The sequence below is a fragment of the Triturus cristatus genome, chromosome 1_2, assembly GCF_964204655.1.
Source record: "Triturus cristatus chromosome 1_2, aTriCri1.1, whole genome shotgun sequence".
NCBI lineage: Eukaryota > Metazoa > Chordata > Amphibia > Caudata > Salamandridae > Triturus > Triturus cristatus.
In genome coordinates, this window is record NC_140580.1 from 1,155,753,281 (window position 1) to 1,155,771,671 (window position 18,391).

At 45.0% G+C, this 18,391-nt stretch overlaps 1 protein-coding gene across 2 annotated transcripts in view; it reads right to left on the bottom strand.

Annotated features, from left to right (window-relative positions):
- LAMC3 (laminin subunit gamma 3) overlaps positions 1–18,391 on the bottom strand; it is a 770,318-nt gene that overhangs the window by 244,589 nt on the left and 507,338 nt on the right. For both annotated transcript variants that reach the window (XM_085613958.1, XM_085613956.1), the window contains exon 13: positions 69–257. In XM_085613958.1, the coding sequence (XP_085470084.1) occupies positions 69–257 (189 nt within the window). The remainder of the gene's footprint in view (positions 1–68; positions 258–18,391) is intronic.

An 18,391-nucleotide genomic window follows, 5' to 3' on the forward strand; every position in this document is an offset into this window, starting at 1 on the left:
CTTGCAGGCAGTACTATCTATCAGGCTGAGGCGCCCCCTAACACCTGGTATAGTTGTGGAATGCTTACCCATTTGCCCCAGAGGGCAGTTCGTGCACACCACTTCTCCGCTGGTGGGTATCACGGCGCAGGAGGAGCCCCCGGGGCACGGGCAGGGTTTGCAGTCATCAGGTCTTCCTATGAACGGGTTGCCATAGAAACCATCCATACAGCGCTGGCAGGAGGCCCCCTCAGTGTGGTGCAGGCAGAGACAGACCCCTGGGGGGAGAAAGCAGAGCTAACACAGCTGCACAGACACACAGATACACAGCCAGGGCAGCGGTGCCTACCTGAAGAACATTGCCCACCCACTCTGCACAGTTCTCTGTCGGCTGAAACACTAGACCTGCCTTTTCTCCACATCATTGTATTGTATTGCAACATTTTATAGTGCTTCCTACTCCTATGGGGGGGGGGGGCACTGAAGGTAGCCTGATACACCCTGTAGTGTGAGTGGTGGGAAGCGCGTTGTCTTTTTTTGATCCTATGTGGGAAGTGTTGCCATGTCGGGCGTGATGACCATCAAAGTGGGATTATCGCGTTACAGGACGCAGCGCTCAGCAGTGGGAGAGAGATCTGCTCAGTGTGTGGTTTTCAGTAAGCTGGGAGCTTTGAGCAGCACTGCTGGTCCCTAGATTGGATTTCATATGTACATAGTCCGCTCCGCTGGTGACTGCGCTGGGTTGTCCATTCTGAGATGTTTTGTTTAAAGTTCATGCTCCTGCGCAGGCACAGGTTGAGGGGAGACAGAGTGGAGAGATCTGATGGAACGGGCTTTATTAATATCATGATATGTCTGACTGTCATTGTGAGATGTCAACACTCATCGTAGTTTGTAGGGACCTGCAGTGGGGACTGAATTACACCCTCCGTCGGCCAGTGGCAATGACAGTTCTCTTCCGTTATTCCATGCCTGCTCAGTTGGTGATGGAGGGTTTATTGCTGCGGAATGTGCGGTACTGGGAGATGGACAGGACTTAAAGAAGTTTTGTCTTATGTGAGTGTCAAGCAGTGTAAGGAAACTATTATGCAGTCTGTATGAACTACAGTCGACCGCCCAACTGCTGAGCGTTAAGGGATTCATATTAGCTTGTGTCAAGAGGCTCATATATTGTATTGTAATTCAATGCCCCCTACCGTTTACAACAGCTACCGGCCCATTTCTCAGCTACAATCCCTGCTAAGATTGACACTGAATCAACAACTTACATAATGGAGAACGAACTCTTGGATCCCACTCAATATTGGTTCTGTCGTAGCCATCGTACTGAAACTGCCCTTATTAATCTCTACGGAAGAGATTAGAAAATCCCTTGATTAAGAGGGCAGTGCTGCTTTTATCTTGTTAGACCTGACCGCAGTCTTCAATACTGTCCACCACGATCTCTTGATTGGCCGCCTCCGAAACATCGGGATTAGCAGACCTGCTCTTGCACTATTAAGCTCTTTCCTGCTTTATCAGAAGCAATCAGTGGCACTCAACAAATTCACCTCAGATTCCTTTTCCTCTCCCTGTGGGGTTCCCCAGGGATCGCTGTTGAGTCCGACACTATTTAATATTTAGTTTCAGGACTGGCTGAGTTAATTAGATCTTTTGGATTCTCACTTACATCCTATGCCAACCATAGGCAGATCGTGATCTCTCTGACCAAGAGTGAGCAGGACACCGGCATGAGGTTCCATAACCTCATGCAAGCAGTGAGTAGATGGCTTATAACTGGCCGAACCTCAACTCCGCAAAGACCGAGGTCATTCTATTTGGAAACTCAGCATCACTCTGGTCTCCTTCCTGGTGGCCATCTGAACTAGGATCTCTTCCCACTCCTGTAAGAAAGGTTCGTAACCTGGGAGAATTGCTGGATGACAAACTCAGCTTCATTACCCAGGCCAATGCAGTTATTACATCATCGCCCTTCTACCCTCTGAGGACGTTGAAGAAAGTTCTGACTTTTATACCATTGGAGCTTCAAAAAACAGTAGCGACATTCATGATCTTTCAAACATTGCCTGCTGCAATGCTCTAAACATGAATATGCAGCAACAACATATGAATAAACTGCAAAGTCTTCAGCACGATGCTGCTCGACTGCTCTCGGGCATTCCAAAATTCCAATCTGTCTCAGCAACACTTAGACAGCTGCATTGGCTGGCAGTCAGACAAAGAGCCATCTTTAAAGCTCTTTCATCACATTCAAGTCTTTACATGGTACAGGACCAGACTACCTGAAGAAAGAATTCAAGTTTCACTCCCCTCAGAGGACCCTAAGATCCCCGACCTCAAAAGATGTCTCTATATCAAGATTTAAGTTAGCCTCCTGGGGAGGATGAAACTTTGTCAACAGTGCCTCCAAAATGTTGAATGCCCTACCTCTCCATCTAAAAGCCAACAACGATCTGCTACTCTTCAGAAAAACTCTTAAAACGTTTCTCTTCAAACATTAATTTTGTTCATGGGCTGGAAGTTATTAGGCTCCTTTTGAGCTAGTGCCAAGATACCTTCTGGTATCCGTAGGCTCAAGAAATTAATTTAACATAACATAACATATAGGGCCTTATGTAGGTGGGCTGGCATTTACCACTTCATAAATACCGAATCATACCGATTCGGTATTTATGAAGTGGTAAATGCTATGTAGGTAATTGGTCGGTAAATAATACCGATTCGGAAAAATTCGGTAATTACCGAATCGGTATTTACCGATTCGGTAATGAGGCATACCTTCCCATTGATGGGAAGGTATGCCTCATTACCGAATCGGTAAATACCGATTCGGTAATGGGGGAGCACATGCAAGGGTGGCAGGGTGTCACATTGACACCCTGTTGCACCCCTGATTCGGCCATGTGTGCACATGTGGCACACATACATGCCCTGAGGGCATGTGTGTCTGCCACATTGCACACATCTACGGGCAAAATATTGCATTTACACACATATTCATCATTTACCACCAACTATTAGTTGGTGGTAAATAACGAATCCCCACACACACCACACAGTCCCCCTACATATCATTTCTGTATTCGGAATTTACCGAATCGGTAAAATTACCGAATCGGTAATTGTACCGATTCGGTAATTTTACCGATTCGGTAAATTCCGAATACAGAAATTCTTCCCCTACATCTCAAAAGCCAAAATACCGGTCGGTAACGGTATAATTACCGAAAATCGGCCGTTACCGACCGGTATTTGGCTACCTACATGAGGCCCATAGTGTTTGCTGCCCCTGATGAGGTGTTGAAGCGCTGTTGGAAATCAGGACCTGTTTGCAGTGCCCCCCACTTTTCGCCCATTTGAGACCCTTGAATGCTGGTTTTCTGAGACCGAGAGTGCCTTGTGCTCTGCTCTGGGCAGGCCAGGGCCAGTGCTATGTTGAAAATCCAAGTGAAACACACACTTGCATTGGGGAACACAATGTGTTAGGGTTCACCTATGATTGGCATGACCTACCCTATAAGTCCCTACTAGATAATAGGGCGAGGATTAAAACTATCTTTAAGTCCCTAGTACATAATAGCGCATGGCAGTTTAGGGCCAGCAGCCCTTTCTGTACTTGCATTTGTGCACTGCTGAGAGCCGGAGGACATTTTAAAAAACAGCCCTGTGCTGCAGCACTGGTTTTCAAAGTAAACTGTGCCCAAACTCAACTTTGGTGGTAAGTGCACTTGAAAAGTGTGAAATGTTAGGTACCCCAGGGTCTCCCCTAGGTGTCCCAGGGGTGTGGGGGTATGTCATTATAAGGAGGGCCCTTTTAAAAGATGTTTTATATGTCATGGGGATAGAGAAATTGCACAATTAACCTTCCCCCTTGTAGTAAAGTGCCTCCCAAAATTGACGATCTATACTACCATGGCATATTTAGGAACCCTAAAGTCTCTCCTAGGTATCCCAGGGGTGGGGTGGGATCCTGTACCTATAAGCAGGGTCCTTATAAAAGATGTTTTATAGCCCTGATGATGGATAAATTGCACATTGCAGTTTCCACATTGTAGATGCCTAGCATCATAGTTTAACATGACAATAGTTAATGAATACATAAATATTGCTAGGAATTCAATAAAATACCGTTCAAGGACTTAGGAGAATGGCATTGATAAATCCAACAATATGCCATTGGTGAATGTATCCTACAGTATACAGAAAATAAGTTATACGACTTTCTTGTCTGTAAGCCAAAATTCAGCCTTCTTGTGCTCTTTCCTGACTGGTCAGAGTTAACAGGATTAGCCAGGCTGCTTTGATGAAGTGATAAGTGGCTCACCAGGTAGAGGCTATCTGGAAGAGAGAGCTCTGCTATACAGGAACGCCAGAGGAGGGGGGAGGGGTCGTAAAGCATGAAGCTTCATAGGGGGAATAGAAGGGGCAGAAACGGCCAGGTCCATCTACCCACCAGCCCATCTGACCCAGCCAGATGGCAGGCTTAGGGCAGGAATTTGCAGATGGTAAGGGGGGAAGAGCTCTAGAAATTAGCCATACTGGAGGTTGGTTTAAATAGTTCTTGCTCCTCCGCTGAGAGTTCAGCCATACTGAATTTTGGAGGAATAGTGCTTTCTGGGAGAAGATTATACTACACTTTTAAGGAAGTGGTCATGCTCTGTGGTGTTGCTCCGCACCTCACTGGACAGGAGTGCTCTCCTGCTTGACCCCAGAGAACACTGAATACATATATGAGAGGAGCAGAGCCTCTCAGATCTGTGGCTTGAAACCAAGAGAAGAAGGATCGCCATGCTGGAAACTTGATTTGCACCATCAGACCCTGCATTCTGACCGACTGCGCCTGCTGCACAATCTGGAACTGAAACTTCGTGGCAGTGCCTTGCTTTTAATCGATGAAAGAGTGGCCTCCCTGCAAGCTATAGATTAACAGAGCTCACCTACATCAACTCCACCAAGAACCCCCTGCCTGGAGTGCAGCCAGTGGACTTTTAAGGGTTGTGACCAAGTACATTGTGGTAATTGTGGTACCAAACTTTTCAGGACTATCTTGGAGCTTTCATACCCTTGGCTTGTGTTTTGAGCCCTTGGACCTTCTAGAGGTACTTCAGAAAGACGTTCCAGATATTTGGAGAAGTTTGGAGCAACTCTGGGAAACAAATCCATAAGGTGACTAAGTGCTGGAAAGTGATTATTCATAAAAAATTCAGATCACAGGTTCCCTACATTGGAGGTTTGTCATTTTGGTGTCATTTTAAAGATACAAATATTTCCTATTTTTATAAACTGATGTGGGATTTTTATTGTGTGTTGTGTCTTAATTATTTACTGACTGTGTTTTTAAATGCTTTACATACCTGTCTCCTAAATTAAGCCTGCCAAGCTACCCAGGGTTGAGCATGGGAATACCTTATTGAGCCCCAGACCGGTTAATGGCCTTATTGCAAGTGGTAGATGCATATTTACCACTACTAATGAGCCACTTTCCAACAAGCGCTTTACGCCGGGCATCACATTGCTCGGGACTCCAAGGTTAGTGTTTTTTAGTGGTTATTGGGATCAGTCTTGTGCTCTTAAGGAAACCATTCTATGCATTTACTCCAGTTTGTAAGTGGTAGATTAAATTAATTGGAGTTACGGGTGATCTTTAGAGGGAGGAGTATGTGAATTTATGCAAATCGTTGACAGTATTCGTAGATGAGCTACAGGAGATGAAGTATTGTTAGAATAGAGGTATGACTTTTGATGGAGACTTTGTGTTTTTGTGAGCTGGGGGGTGGGTATTTGGAAGAAATACATCATTAGGAATTAAGGCAAACATGCTTGTGACTTAGAGTAGGCTGTGTCCTCAGAGAACGGAGGCATGCAGCAACAATTGGAACATGTAAGTCAAAGTTCATTTTGATGTGAATATGTAGGAAGCTTTTTTAATATTGCATGCAATCTTAGGATGTAATTCTGTAGAAAAAACAACATTATTTGCATGTGAGATATTGCTATATTAGATACTTTTGATAAGCACTAGAACCAGGCGAACAGCCAATCCCATGAATGGCAACCTCTTAGACCCCTGCTTTCGCAAGAACCGCCGATAAGCTCAATGGCTGGAAGATAAGGTCATAGGAAATATCAAGAGTAAACGTCTGCTCTCATATCCATCAGTAGTTTTATGATCATATCAACGTAAGAGAGCATTCTGGGAAAATATTGAAAACATTGAAAAGGAGATTCTACCTATGCCGGAGCGGATGTTTTCTGATGTTCACCCTCAAAGTTTGTCTTGCAGTATTACAAAAGTGAAGTTGGATGCCCCTGGTTGTGGCCTGGCACCAGATAGAGGTAAGGAATGTTTTCCCAGACAATACAGTCCAGAGATTCCATGAACCTTGTTAGCAAGGGGGTGCAGATTAGTTCTTCCTCAGCTCTGCTATTTGGTAGATGGGAGGGGTGAAGGGTGGAATTGTAGTCTCTGTTGTCGAAGCTGAGGAAGTTTCTAGGCCAGGTCTGCTCTGTGTCTGTCCCCATTTGCTGCTTCAAAGAGGCGAAGGACAGCCAGAACTCACACTTCACTGTGCTCATATTGTGGGTACTCCTACCTGGAGCCAGCCCCGGTGTTACTGCTGTGAGAAGGATCACTTTACACAAAGGCAGGGGAGCCTGGGAAGGACACTTGAAAAGAACCAAACCAAACCGGTTCTGGAGCATGAGGCAGCCACAAGTCTCTGCTTGGATGGTATGTGCACTATAGTCTACAAGTACCTTCTGACATGTAAAAGTAGGGGAGGGAAATGTGCATATAAAGAAGCATTAAGACCGCAAACATTTACTAAAAAAATGAAGGATTTCACAATGACTTTGTGGTACAGACCCGTGCCCCACATCCCCACTTTGTTTGAACCCTAATGAAGTAGTACATTTTCAACACTATGACTACAAGCACAGAAATCCTGGGAGGCTCACAGGACAGGTGTAATACAAGAGGACTGCTGGTATGCTGAAAGACTACAACAGACCCTGGCAGCACCCTCTGAAACTTGAACCCATGCCTGAATCCTTGTGTTTTTATAAGAGGGCACTGCCTGTAACTCACACATTCAGGCCATGCTAGTGAAAATAGTGTCATCTCACACTAGAAATCACTCATGGTCCTAGCTGTTATTAATAAATATCACAGGAGTTTGTTATTCCATTGTATGCACAATCAGAAACAGTGGCAAGTCTCTCACAACTATTTCCCCTCCGCGCTTCCGAGTGGTGTTCCTAGGCAGTGATGCATGCCCTAGTGGTGTTATGAATCCACTGTAATGCTAAAGCAGGCTCTGCTGTAGTTAATGATTCTCACGGACCACCATTCTTACTCACTTGAGATTATGGTGACTGTGTATCTTTCTATCAAGGAAGAAGACAAAGGGGCATATTATCAACGGCCAGCGATAATTATCGCTGGCCATGCTTAGCGATAATTTTACTATCGTGAGCTATCTCTGGAATTTATCGCCCTGGTAGCGCGTTATTAACAACGCGTTTCTTCAGGGCGATAAAAATTCCAGAGATAGCGAGGTTATCGCCCTTTTGCAGGGAACATCGCTGGTTTTCCAGTGATGTTCCCTGCAGAACGGCGATAACCTTGCTGATACGACCCACAGGGTTGTATCAGCATAATCCACCCCAATGTTGGGGATAGGTAAGTCTGCATTTTAGCAGACGTTAGTTTTTGGAGAAAACAGCTGTTTTCTCCAAAAACTAACCTGTGCTAAAATGCTGGGGCAGCCTTGTAAATATCGCGATGTGAACATCAGCGATATTTGCAAGGATGTTCATCCGGCGTATGCCCAGTGACACCCACTTTGCATCTCATTAGAGATGCAAAGTGAGGCGTTGGGAAAAAGGGTGCTAACATGCGATTATGCATGTAAGCACCCTCTTGTAAATAGGGTGATAGTTTTATCTCCGCTAAAGTCAGGTTATGGAATTTTGTTCACTTCAGAAATATGGATGCTTTTCTGAAACAGGAATTTTGTAGGAAACAGCTTTGTATCACCCACAATCAAATAGGGAGGTTGAACGTTTTAGGGAGACCATAAGTAAATGTGTGCAGTTGAAGCTCATGGATGGCGGTGATTGGATGACTCAGCACGTTGAGAAAGTGAAGGTGTATCATAAGACTGTATTGCACCATGGAGCAAAGATTCTTTGAATTGCAGTGAAGTACTGGAGCCGAATATTTTGTTTCATCCAAGGTGGGAAAAGAGAACTCACAGAGTACATGTGGCTGAGGACCACTGGTTGAGTAGGGTCATACTCCAGGAGGAGCCCAGGTGACGTTTCACATAAGGAAAGATTCCAGAGATTCACATCTTGTAAAGGCTGGTGACTGCGCAAAGTTCAAACTCCGGGGTAACATTGGGAAAGGTTCTCAAAGATGTCTGCAGCCATGAATGTGGTAGTGAAGTAGAACAATACCACGCGTGTGGATGATACTGGTTGTTGGACGTTGTGGGCAGGGGGTGCAGTAGATGTGTAGTGAGGAGTGACTGGAGGTGGAAGCTAAAGAAACAGAGGGCTTTCTGTTTGCAGACTCACTGCAGTGCTAGGTAAGAGCCCAAGATGTAAAATGGATACATAAAGAGTTCTTGATTTTGCATGTCTTCTTTTTCTGTTGTTTTTGACAGAGTGTGTGCTTGTTTTGCAGATGTTGTTTTAAGGAGGTTTAGTGTGTGGTTTTCCTACTTAGGTACTAACGTTGTAAACAGTAATACGTTGTTTAGAGACACTGGCACTAAAATGGTTGGATGCTAGAGTTTGCCTAGCAGGCTGGGAGGTGCGCTCTGTGTGGGATGCTGTCCTGTCAGATGGCACAACCGACACTTCCTGCTCACCAACTGAGTTCATCCCACTTCTAGAATGGGGTTTCAGTGTCATTCTATGCCGACAGGTAACAAATGCTTGAATCCCAGACTTTCATTTAACAAACAAATGCATTCTGGGAGTTGGGACTTTAGCCAGTATGATTCTTGGCCTGATGTGCCAGCTCCCGTTGGAGACCTGGTCACGTGGAAGGGGCTCTAAGGATGCTACTGTGACTAAAGTGGGGTGCTGCTGAGCAAGTTTTGTTGTAAGCACTCACATCTCGTCGGCAATCATAGCCCTATGCTGATGGGCTGAAGATTCATGGGGATGCTGGGCCAGAAACTGGGGTGATGGTGAGGAGGGGTTTTAAAAGAGGATGTGTTTCTCATGCGAGTGGGGTCTGCTCCCTCATGTTATCAATACTCAACATAGTTCATGGCTTCTAAACCCACGTCACTCTAACATCACTCATACAAAACCATACAGTGTTCCCTCGTGTTCATTTCAGAGCTAGATGCACTCGTGAGATCGACCAGGCTTCGCTGTCTCCCATCTGACAATGTGCGGACCAGATATGGCAGCTGCCCTCGAGGGACCGACTCACATCACACCCGCCAGCAGCCTCCCTCTTGTGGCAGGGTGGGAATTCCACCAGCTGCTTTCACCCTGACTCCATAGCCTCACTAGTTTGTGGGTTTTTATCCGGGCTGCTACACGTTTCAGGGTCCTGGGCTCACTGTTCCACTGGAATCAAGCTATCCTGGCTGAAGAGGGGTGAAACCATATGCTCAAACGTCTCAGAGAGCCATAATTAGGAGACGCGCAGTTTTCTTCCTGTACATTTCTCTTTTAGTTTTAAAACTGTTTGGTTTGTGTTCCCTCTCCAAGGGTTTCACACCCCACAGGGCTAGTCAACACTCACTGAAACATCCTGGAACATCCCACAGTACAGGGGTATGTAGGAATCAGGGGACCACACTGGAGTGATGATGTCAACGTAGGTTTATTCAGGTATCAAGTAAGAAGGTACACAGGTAGAATAAGTCCATATCATAAGTCATGGTAAACCCCACTGGGAGCAGCCTGCTCTCTGCTCCGCCCCATCCATCCACTGTCATCCCTCATTCAGTCACCCACGCATTCCACTCATGGCCACACACCAAACATTCCACTCAGAACACTCACACAGGCTGAGCCGCCAGGGGCAGGGAAACATGGGGGAGGCAATCCATGACATAAGGATACTACATACTTCCTCCCTAATGAACAGATGACTGATGTAACGTAAACAAAGAATAAAACATAAAAACAGCATATAACTATAAACATTAAAAATTACAGCAAGAATATATAGTTCACAACCCAGGGATGAGGAAAAAGCAACCGGGAATAGAACTAATAAAGATGAATTTAGAGCCCAGACCCAGGGATGGCGAGAAACACACATCACTAGAGGGAAAGGAACAAAAGACTATGGAGAAAGACGGATAAACAACAATACCCATCCCCCTCCTCTAATGAAAAAAATGAATAGACGTAAAGATGTAATATCTCCATGTAAGGAGTAAAGTCAATGTGGACAGAAGGGACTAATACCCAACGTCCTGCCCGGATGTATGACGTTACAACGCACACTTTTACAACGCATGCACTTCCAACGCATTTTTTACAACGCATAATCCATTACAACGCACTACACTTACAACGCATGACACTACAACGCATTTTTAAAAACTACCATTACAACGCATACCATTACAACACATAATATTTAATTGCATTTAAGGTAAGTATTAGATAGTGTAGGGGTAAAAATTACTTTTCTAACTCCAGGGGGTGCAACAGTAGGGTAAGTGTTGGATAGTATAGGGGTAAAAATTACTATTCTAACTCCAGGGGGTGCAACAGTAGGGTAAGTGTTGGATAGTATAGGGGTAAAAATTACTATTCTAACTCCAGGGGGTGCAACAGTAGGGTAAGTGTTGGACAGTATAGGGGTAAAAATTACTATTCTAACTCCAGGGGGTGCAACAGTAGGGTAAGTGTTGGATAGTATAGGGGTAAAAATTACTATTCTAACTCCAGGGGGTGCAACAGTAGGGTAAGTGTTGGATAGTATAGGGGTAAAAATTGCTATTCTAACTCCAGGGGGTGCAACAGTAGGGTAAGTGTTGGATAGTATAGGGGTAAAAATTACTATTCTAACTCCAGGGGGTGCAACAGTAGGGTAAGTGTTGGATAGTATAGGGGTAAAAATTACTATTCTAACTCCAGGGGGTGCAACAGTAGGGTAAGTGTTGGATAGTATAGGGGTAAAAATTACTATTCTAACTCCAGGGGGTGCAACAGTAGGGTAAGTGTTGGATAGTATAGGGGTAAAAATTACTATTCTAACTCCAGGGGGTGCAACAGTAGGGTAAGTGTTGGATAGTATAGGGGTAAAAATTACTATTCTAACTCCAGGGGGTGCAACAGTAGCGTAAGTGTTGGATAGTGTAGTGTAATATTATGCGTTGTAATGGTAGGCGTTGTAATGGTATGCGTTGTAAAGGTATTTTTTTAAAAAGCGTTGTAGTGTCATGCGTTGTAAGTGTAGTTCGTTGTAATGGCTTATGCGTTGTAAAAAATGCGTTGTAAGTGTAGTGCGTTGTAACAGTTGCGTTGTAAAGGTTGTTCCCCGTCCTGCCCCCACCCTAAGCAAGGGACAACGTGTACATGAATGAGGACCAGAGGGACTATAACCCAAAGTCCTGCCCCCACCCTAAGCAAGGGACAACGTGTACGTGAATGAGGACCAGAGGGACTATAACCCAAAGTCCTGCCCCCACCCTAAGCAAGGGACAACGTGTACGTGAATGAGGACCAGAGGGACTATAACCCAAAGTCCTGCCCCCACCCTAAGCAAGGGACAACGTGTACGTGAATGAGGACCAGAGGGACTATAACCCAAAGTCCTGCCCCCACCCTAAGCAAGGGACAACGTATACGTAAATGAGGACCAGAGGGACTATAACCCAAAGTCCTGCACCAACAAATTACGAGGGACAGCCTGTGAAAAGAACATGGAAATCTCCAATATGAGGAGTCAGGCAGGATGAAAACCCTGCAACAAAAACTCGCGCGGTGCAAGGCGTCTTAAGCACGCAGGGACCACCCCTGCAACAAGTCAAAGAGACCACCCTCAGGTAAGGGTATAATGTAAATATAGCGTAAAGTGGGACTTAAAAACCAAACATGTGTGAGAGGGAAAAAACGAAACCCAATCATCAACCTCAAAGTGAGGTCACAGAACCCGAAAACGTACACCCACGTAGGGCCAACCCTTATGTAAGGGAAACGTTAACCCGTGAAAGGGTTCCACCCCTGTGTAGGGGCCATGTGTAACACTTTATGGGAAAAGAAAGATGTACCTAAACCCATGACCATCCCTCATGTAAGGGAGAATGAAGAGCAGCTAACCACTGTAAAGAAAAATAAAACATCCCCAACGTAAGGGAAACTTACACTGAGAAATGTGGAAGCTGAACACTGAAAATGGTGTCACCCTCACGTAAGGGTACTATGAAAAAGGCGTAAAATGGGACTGATAACCAACTATGTGAATAAACTGAAGCATCAAGTGAAAAACAAGAGCCAACTTCCAAATGAAGCACTGACAGTATGTATGGGAGAAAATCCCCAAAACGTACCCCCTTTGTAGAGGTGCATAAATGTAAAAAAAATGTCTAAAATCCAAAATCATACCTCCTGTAAGGGATATTTAAACCAGCCAAAATGGAACAATTTATGCAAATGTCAAATAAGCATGTAACAGGTAAAACACAATAGATACAAAAAGGATCTTCCTGTAATGTCATCCTCCTATAATACAAATGAGTCACTGTCCATGTTCTTTGCACATGAGCAACCTCCAAAAATTAACTCATCCAGACGAGTATTTGTGCTGAAGAGCGTAGATTGAAATGCTGCAGAGCGTCTATATTGTGACAAAGGAAGAAAAGTACCTTGTGATTCAACCGCTGACATGCTGCAGGCAAAGAAACCTTTCAACCAGGTATTGGCGTTGGTTCATGTTGGAGTTCTCCCAACAAAAAACTTTTTTGAATGCGTCATGGAGACATGGTAGGCAAAGCGAGAGAAAAGCACCAAATTGTTATGAAGCTTCGCCAACCTCAATATGGCGGAATGCCAGTCACGTCATGCCGGTGGCTCCCGGCGCATATGTGCTCCCCAACGTTGGAGTGCATGTGACAATCCCTCGAAGAAGACAGACGTCACAGGGAAATCGTGGCAGGGAGCAGGACGCAGGTGAGTGCGCATGCTGGGGCGCCTGAGTTTTCAAACAACAACGGAGCGGTTAAACTGGCAATGTCCCTCTATAAAGGGTGAACAATAATAGTCGAGAAATGACTCACCCGCAAAATTGTCAAGACGTGGGGAAATCGATAAACATGGCCAAAGCAATCCATGTGGCAAGACATGCAAAAGTGACGCCGTCAAAGTTAATTCCACATATAATGTTACAGTTCTCTTCATCCCGTTGAGCCTGAGAGGGACCACCGCGTTTTGGCCCCAAACACCTCTTTAGACTTGCTCACCATCTGGCAGGCACTGGTAGGAACACACCCAGCATCTTGTAAAAAACAGGATCCACAAGACCACGTGTTGCTGTTTGTAAACAAGCATGTCTCTGTGCAGTCAGCTCCACTGCAGCCAGAAATCAGGCAGCCACATGTAAAGTTACGTCACACTCTGTGCAGCCTTCATGAAGAAAAATAGGAGGCTTACTGTACTTGAAGGCTCAGTTAACGCAGAATCCTTGAAATGGCTAGTTGTAGTGGCTTCAAAAGATGGGGTACAGCACGCTTGTGTGGGGGCTGTCCGATGTGATGGACAACGGTGGGGCTGCACTGCGTGCTATTGCTGTACTTTTTTCACATTTTGTCTTAGTAGCTTAATGTCTTTAGAGTGACACTGTTGTGTGTCCTCTTGTAACTCTTGTTTTTTCAGTCTTGTACCTGTCGCTTGTGTTAGTCGGCTTCTTCATGTAGTGGCTCCTTCCCAGCATGATGTAGGAGGCATCTTGAAGAATTTCTTGACCTCTTTGTCGGAACGTCCTCAACTCGTCGCCAAAAACGTGTGGGTTCGGATCCCATCCTCGTCGCCAAAAAATAAGTGTAGTAATCAGGAGACCACACTGGAGTGATGATGTCAACGTAGGTTTATTCTGGTATCAGGTAAGCAGGTACACAGGTAGAATAAGTCCAAGAGCAACCCACCGGGAGCAGCCTGTTAGCTGCTCAGCCCCATCCTTCAACTGTCATCTCTCATTCAGTCACCCAAGCATTCCACTCATGGCCCATGCACCAAACATTTTATTCAGAACACTCACACAGGCTGAGCAGGCAGGGACAGGGAAACATGGGAGAGGCAATCCATAACATAAGGATACTACAGGGTACGCCTACTCAGACACATGGAGACCAGCCCACCTTGGATGGTGAGAACAACAAATGATTCTTCACTGTGCCAACCTTCTGCCCTACACCACAACTTCACATTAGACGCTTCCACTGGCACTGCGGTGCACACTGAACTGCACCCAGGGCATGTGGCCGGCCTAGCACTGACACCTCAACAGCTCGTCCTCATCATGATAGACTTTCTACACAGAAACACTTTACATATGCCACCTGGTACCGTCACACACAATAATAATAAATATTAAAACACCACTCCACAGACCAACACCCACCACCAAACACAAATAATCCACAACTTCACACCACAACACCACAACACCACTCAGATGTCCTATAATATCAGAAGACTCTGGTCTATTGTGACCCCCATTACACAACATCACATCACACAATATGCCAGCTCTTTCTTCAGCGTGACAACAACTCACCCTGCCCATCAACTACCTGCACAATTACCAACCAACACACAGGAAAGGCAATGCCCATCTCATGCTGTATGGGGTCCGTTGAGATGCCAGGGGGAAGACGCCACAGCCCAAACTGACTCTGGAAACCTACACCCTTTCCCCCCCACTGCATAACAAATCAAACATAAACCAACTCCACACAGTAGGGGGTAGCCTGGGTGGGTGGCAGTGGTACAGTCGCAGGTGCGATAAACTCTATGCAGAATGGATGGAGCTGGTCTACCAGGGGTTTTGTGCAAGGTACAAATGTGTTTCTGATTCTTCAAGCAAGAGCCATGCTGCTAGATTGAGGCTGTCTGGGTCCAGGTGCACACTTTTCCCCTCTGTAGTGTTAGTAAATTATGGAACACTGGCATTTTTATCATGCTGTTGCCTGCCACCACCTTGAGGTGTGAGAATCATGTCTGTCGTGCCCACAGTGGTGTTATTTGTTTTAGTGTGATGTTTGTGTCACTGCACTTTCTGATTACTTGGGGATGAGGGGAATTGCTGGAAAAGCGTAAGCATGGCTCCTTGACCAACTCCTCAGAAGTGCATGTCCTTTCAGCAGGGTGTGTAGAAACCTGGCGTGAGTTTTTAGCATCTTGGTGCGGCCCAGATTCACTAGATAATCACACAGCGCAGTGCAGCAGCCGAAAATGCTACACCGTGCTGCTTTTCTCAAAATATGGCACTCTCCTTCTAGACGGTGTGAGCACTGCGACGTTTGTTGAAACGCGTTTTTCGATTTGCGCAGCCGTACCCAAATAACCGGGTGAATCAGGGAAATAATATTGGTCAACTCGATAGGACGGCTTATTCAAGGGATTCCTTGACAAATTCAATTTATACACCACTAGTGTACCTCCATCCAGGAGACCGCACCACCTTAAAAGTGCAACTAAACAAGACTTGGAATCTCCCTTATCATTAACGAACGTCATAAATATGTCCAAATATGGAACATGACCTTACATATGAATTGGGACTCCATCAATTTGAACCAAGATAAAGTCATATGCTAATTGTAGGCCTAACTCTAGCGTCTAAATCATCTGTCAACAATTGTTATTGGGACAGAACAGCAGGCTTTATTGACAAAATTAATCTGTGGAGGACTTTATCTCTGTCAGTCCTGAAGAAGGTGGCCTTTATCATTATACACCACCGAAACGCGTCGACGCACAGATTATGGGTGGAATTTGTTGCGGAACCGAATTCTAATTAGGGTGCATCATCACCAGATTGTTTCTGTTTACTGTGATCACAAATCCACACATTCAAGACAGAAAGTTGATGTCTGTTATTGTTCCTCCCTTTATTGTATTATATGTATGTCTTTTTGTCCCTTTTTCTACATTGAGAGTCATATTTCTAAACTGTGTGTGTCTTTGGACATAATATGCAGACACATCTTTTTTATTCTTGCCATAAGTGAGGTTTATCTTTTCGTCACTTACTTTTGACTATTTTATTTTTATGCATTGTGATTATGTGATAGCTATTTTTAATTTGTGAATAAATTTCAATTAATGTTTTTTAACCAATGAAAGAGTTTCTTTGCTGATAATTTTCCAATATTGCACGGTAGGCGGCTTTCTTAAAGTGTGCAAGTGGGTGACTGAGAACAGGCTGTGTTTGTGTATTATAAGTCTTTACTCCAGTACAAAGAGTAAATTTGTTTTAACTTAACTCTCCTTCTTTCTCCCTAGCCCCGGCGCATAAATGTGCTGTCGTGCGCCACGGACACACCTATGCACCATAGTACAAGGGTGTCTACATGAGACTAGCATAGGTTTGGTACTGGAAGGGTACTCTTCCAACACAAAATACAATAGACTAACCTCAAAACTTTTCCCACCTTGTAGGTGTGTTCTACTGTGCAGCACACATGCAAAGCCGGAAAAGAAAGGAGAAATGAAAGCATTTTTCCGTGATAGCGCCTGGTGGAAGGGGGCGCCATTTTCTGATGCTAAACCCGGTCTACTTTTTAAGTAAGTAGAGCTTAGTGTCAGAAACGTTGGGTGGTTGCATAGGAACGCCCATGCACCACCCATAGTACGCCCCTTTGGTGCTAAGTATTGCAAAGCAGCACTATGCCCTGCTTTGCACTACTTTCAAGTGATTTTCCAGCGCTAAAGAATTTTAGCGCTGGAAAGAAAAGGAGTAAAAACAGACTTTGTGCCTATGTGATTCTCTTTTGTGATGCAAACACGGCGCTAAAACTTCGATATACCCCTACGTTTGATGTGTTGTCCGAGCTTGCTTGTGGCAACCATCAGATCGTGTCAATCCCTCATCGCCCCTGATTCAGCAGCCACTCGTATACTGGTCTCTTAGGCAGCCAAGTAATGGGTGTGAGCGGAATTGCAAGGCACCATCATCGCTAACATCTTCATCAGGGCTCTCACTGTCGGAGACTGAGGTTCGGCAATGGTGAACTTGTTCCTCCATTGCTGGCACCCTTTTTGCATTGCAATGCCTCGGCTTTTGGATAATCCAGGGCTAGTCGGATGAAGGGTTTCGGCTGTGCAGGGGTCATAGCCTGTCCCACCTGAGTTATGCTTTCCTAGCATTGTATGAATGGATTCACCTTTACCAGCCAGTCATCCAGGCAGGGGCACAGATGTACTCGCCAGCCAGTTCAGGTGTGCAGTGACACCTGCTAGACATATAATGAACAGTCTGTTTGAAGTAAAAATATTGTTGAAAAAGGAGACTTACAACAAGAGTTTGTGTAAAAAATGTTGTCTTCTGAACAAAGTGAATGAAAAATATTGTGGCGACAAAAATAGCAAAAGATATAGCGCCTTGTATGATAAAGGTGAGTGTACTCTGAGCAGAGGCAAGGGGGCTCCTCCTGGTAGAGGGGGGCACTCACAATGGGGCGGGGGACTAGTGAGCGGGTTTAGGATCCATGGAAGGATAGTATTAAGGAGTAGTAAGAGGTGGGTAAGGTTCACCGATTGATAGTATTAAGGAGTAGTAAGAGGTGGGTAAGGTTCACCGATTGATAGTATTAAGGAGTAGTAAGAGGTGGGTAAGGTTCACCGATTGATAGTATTAAGGAGTAGTAAGAGGTGGGTAAGGTTCACTGATTGATAGTATTAAGGGGCAGTAAGAGGTGGGTAAGGTTCACCGATTGATAGTATTAAGGGGCAGTAAGAGGTGGGTAAGGTTCACCGATTGATAGTATTAAGGAGTAGTAGGAGGTGGGTAAGGTTCACCGATTGATAGTTTTAAGGGGTAGTAAGAGGTGGGTAAGGTTCACTGATTGATAGTCTTAAGTGCTAGTAAGAGGTGGGTAAGGTTCACCGATTGATAGTATTAAGGGGTAATAAGAGGTGGGTAAGGTTCACCGATTGATAGCATTAAGAGGTTGTTAGGGGTTTTTAGGTCCAGGGAAGGGTAACGATAAGGAATAGTAAGGGTTTATAGGGTCCAGGTTAGCATTAAGGGGTAGTCCAGAGTTTTAGGGTTCAGGGATAGGTAGCATAAAAGTGTAGTCATGGGATTTTAGGGTTCAGAGAAGGATTACAGGGGATGTAAGGAGTGCTAGGTATGAGGATTAGTAGTACCAAGGGATTGAAAAGTGTTTTTAATGTTCCAGGAGGGGTAGCATTAAGGGGTAGTAAA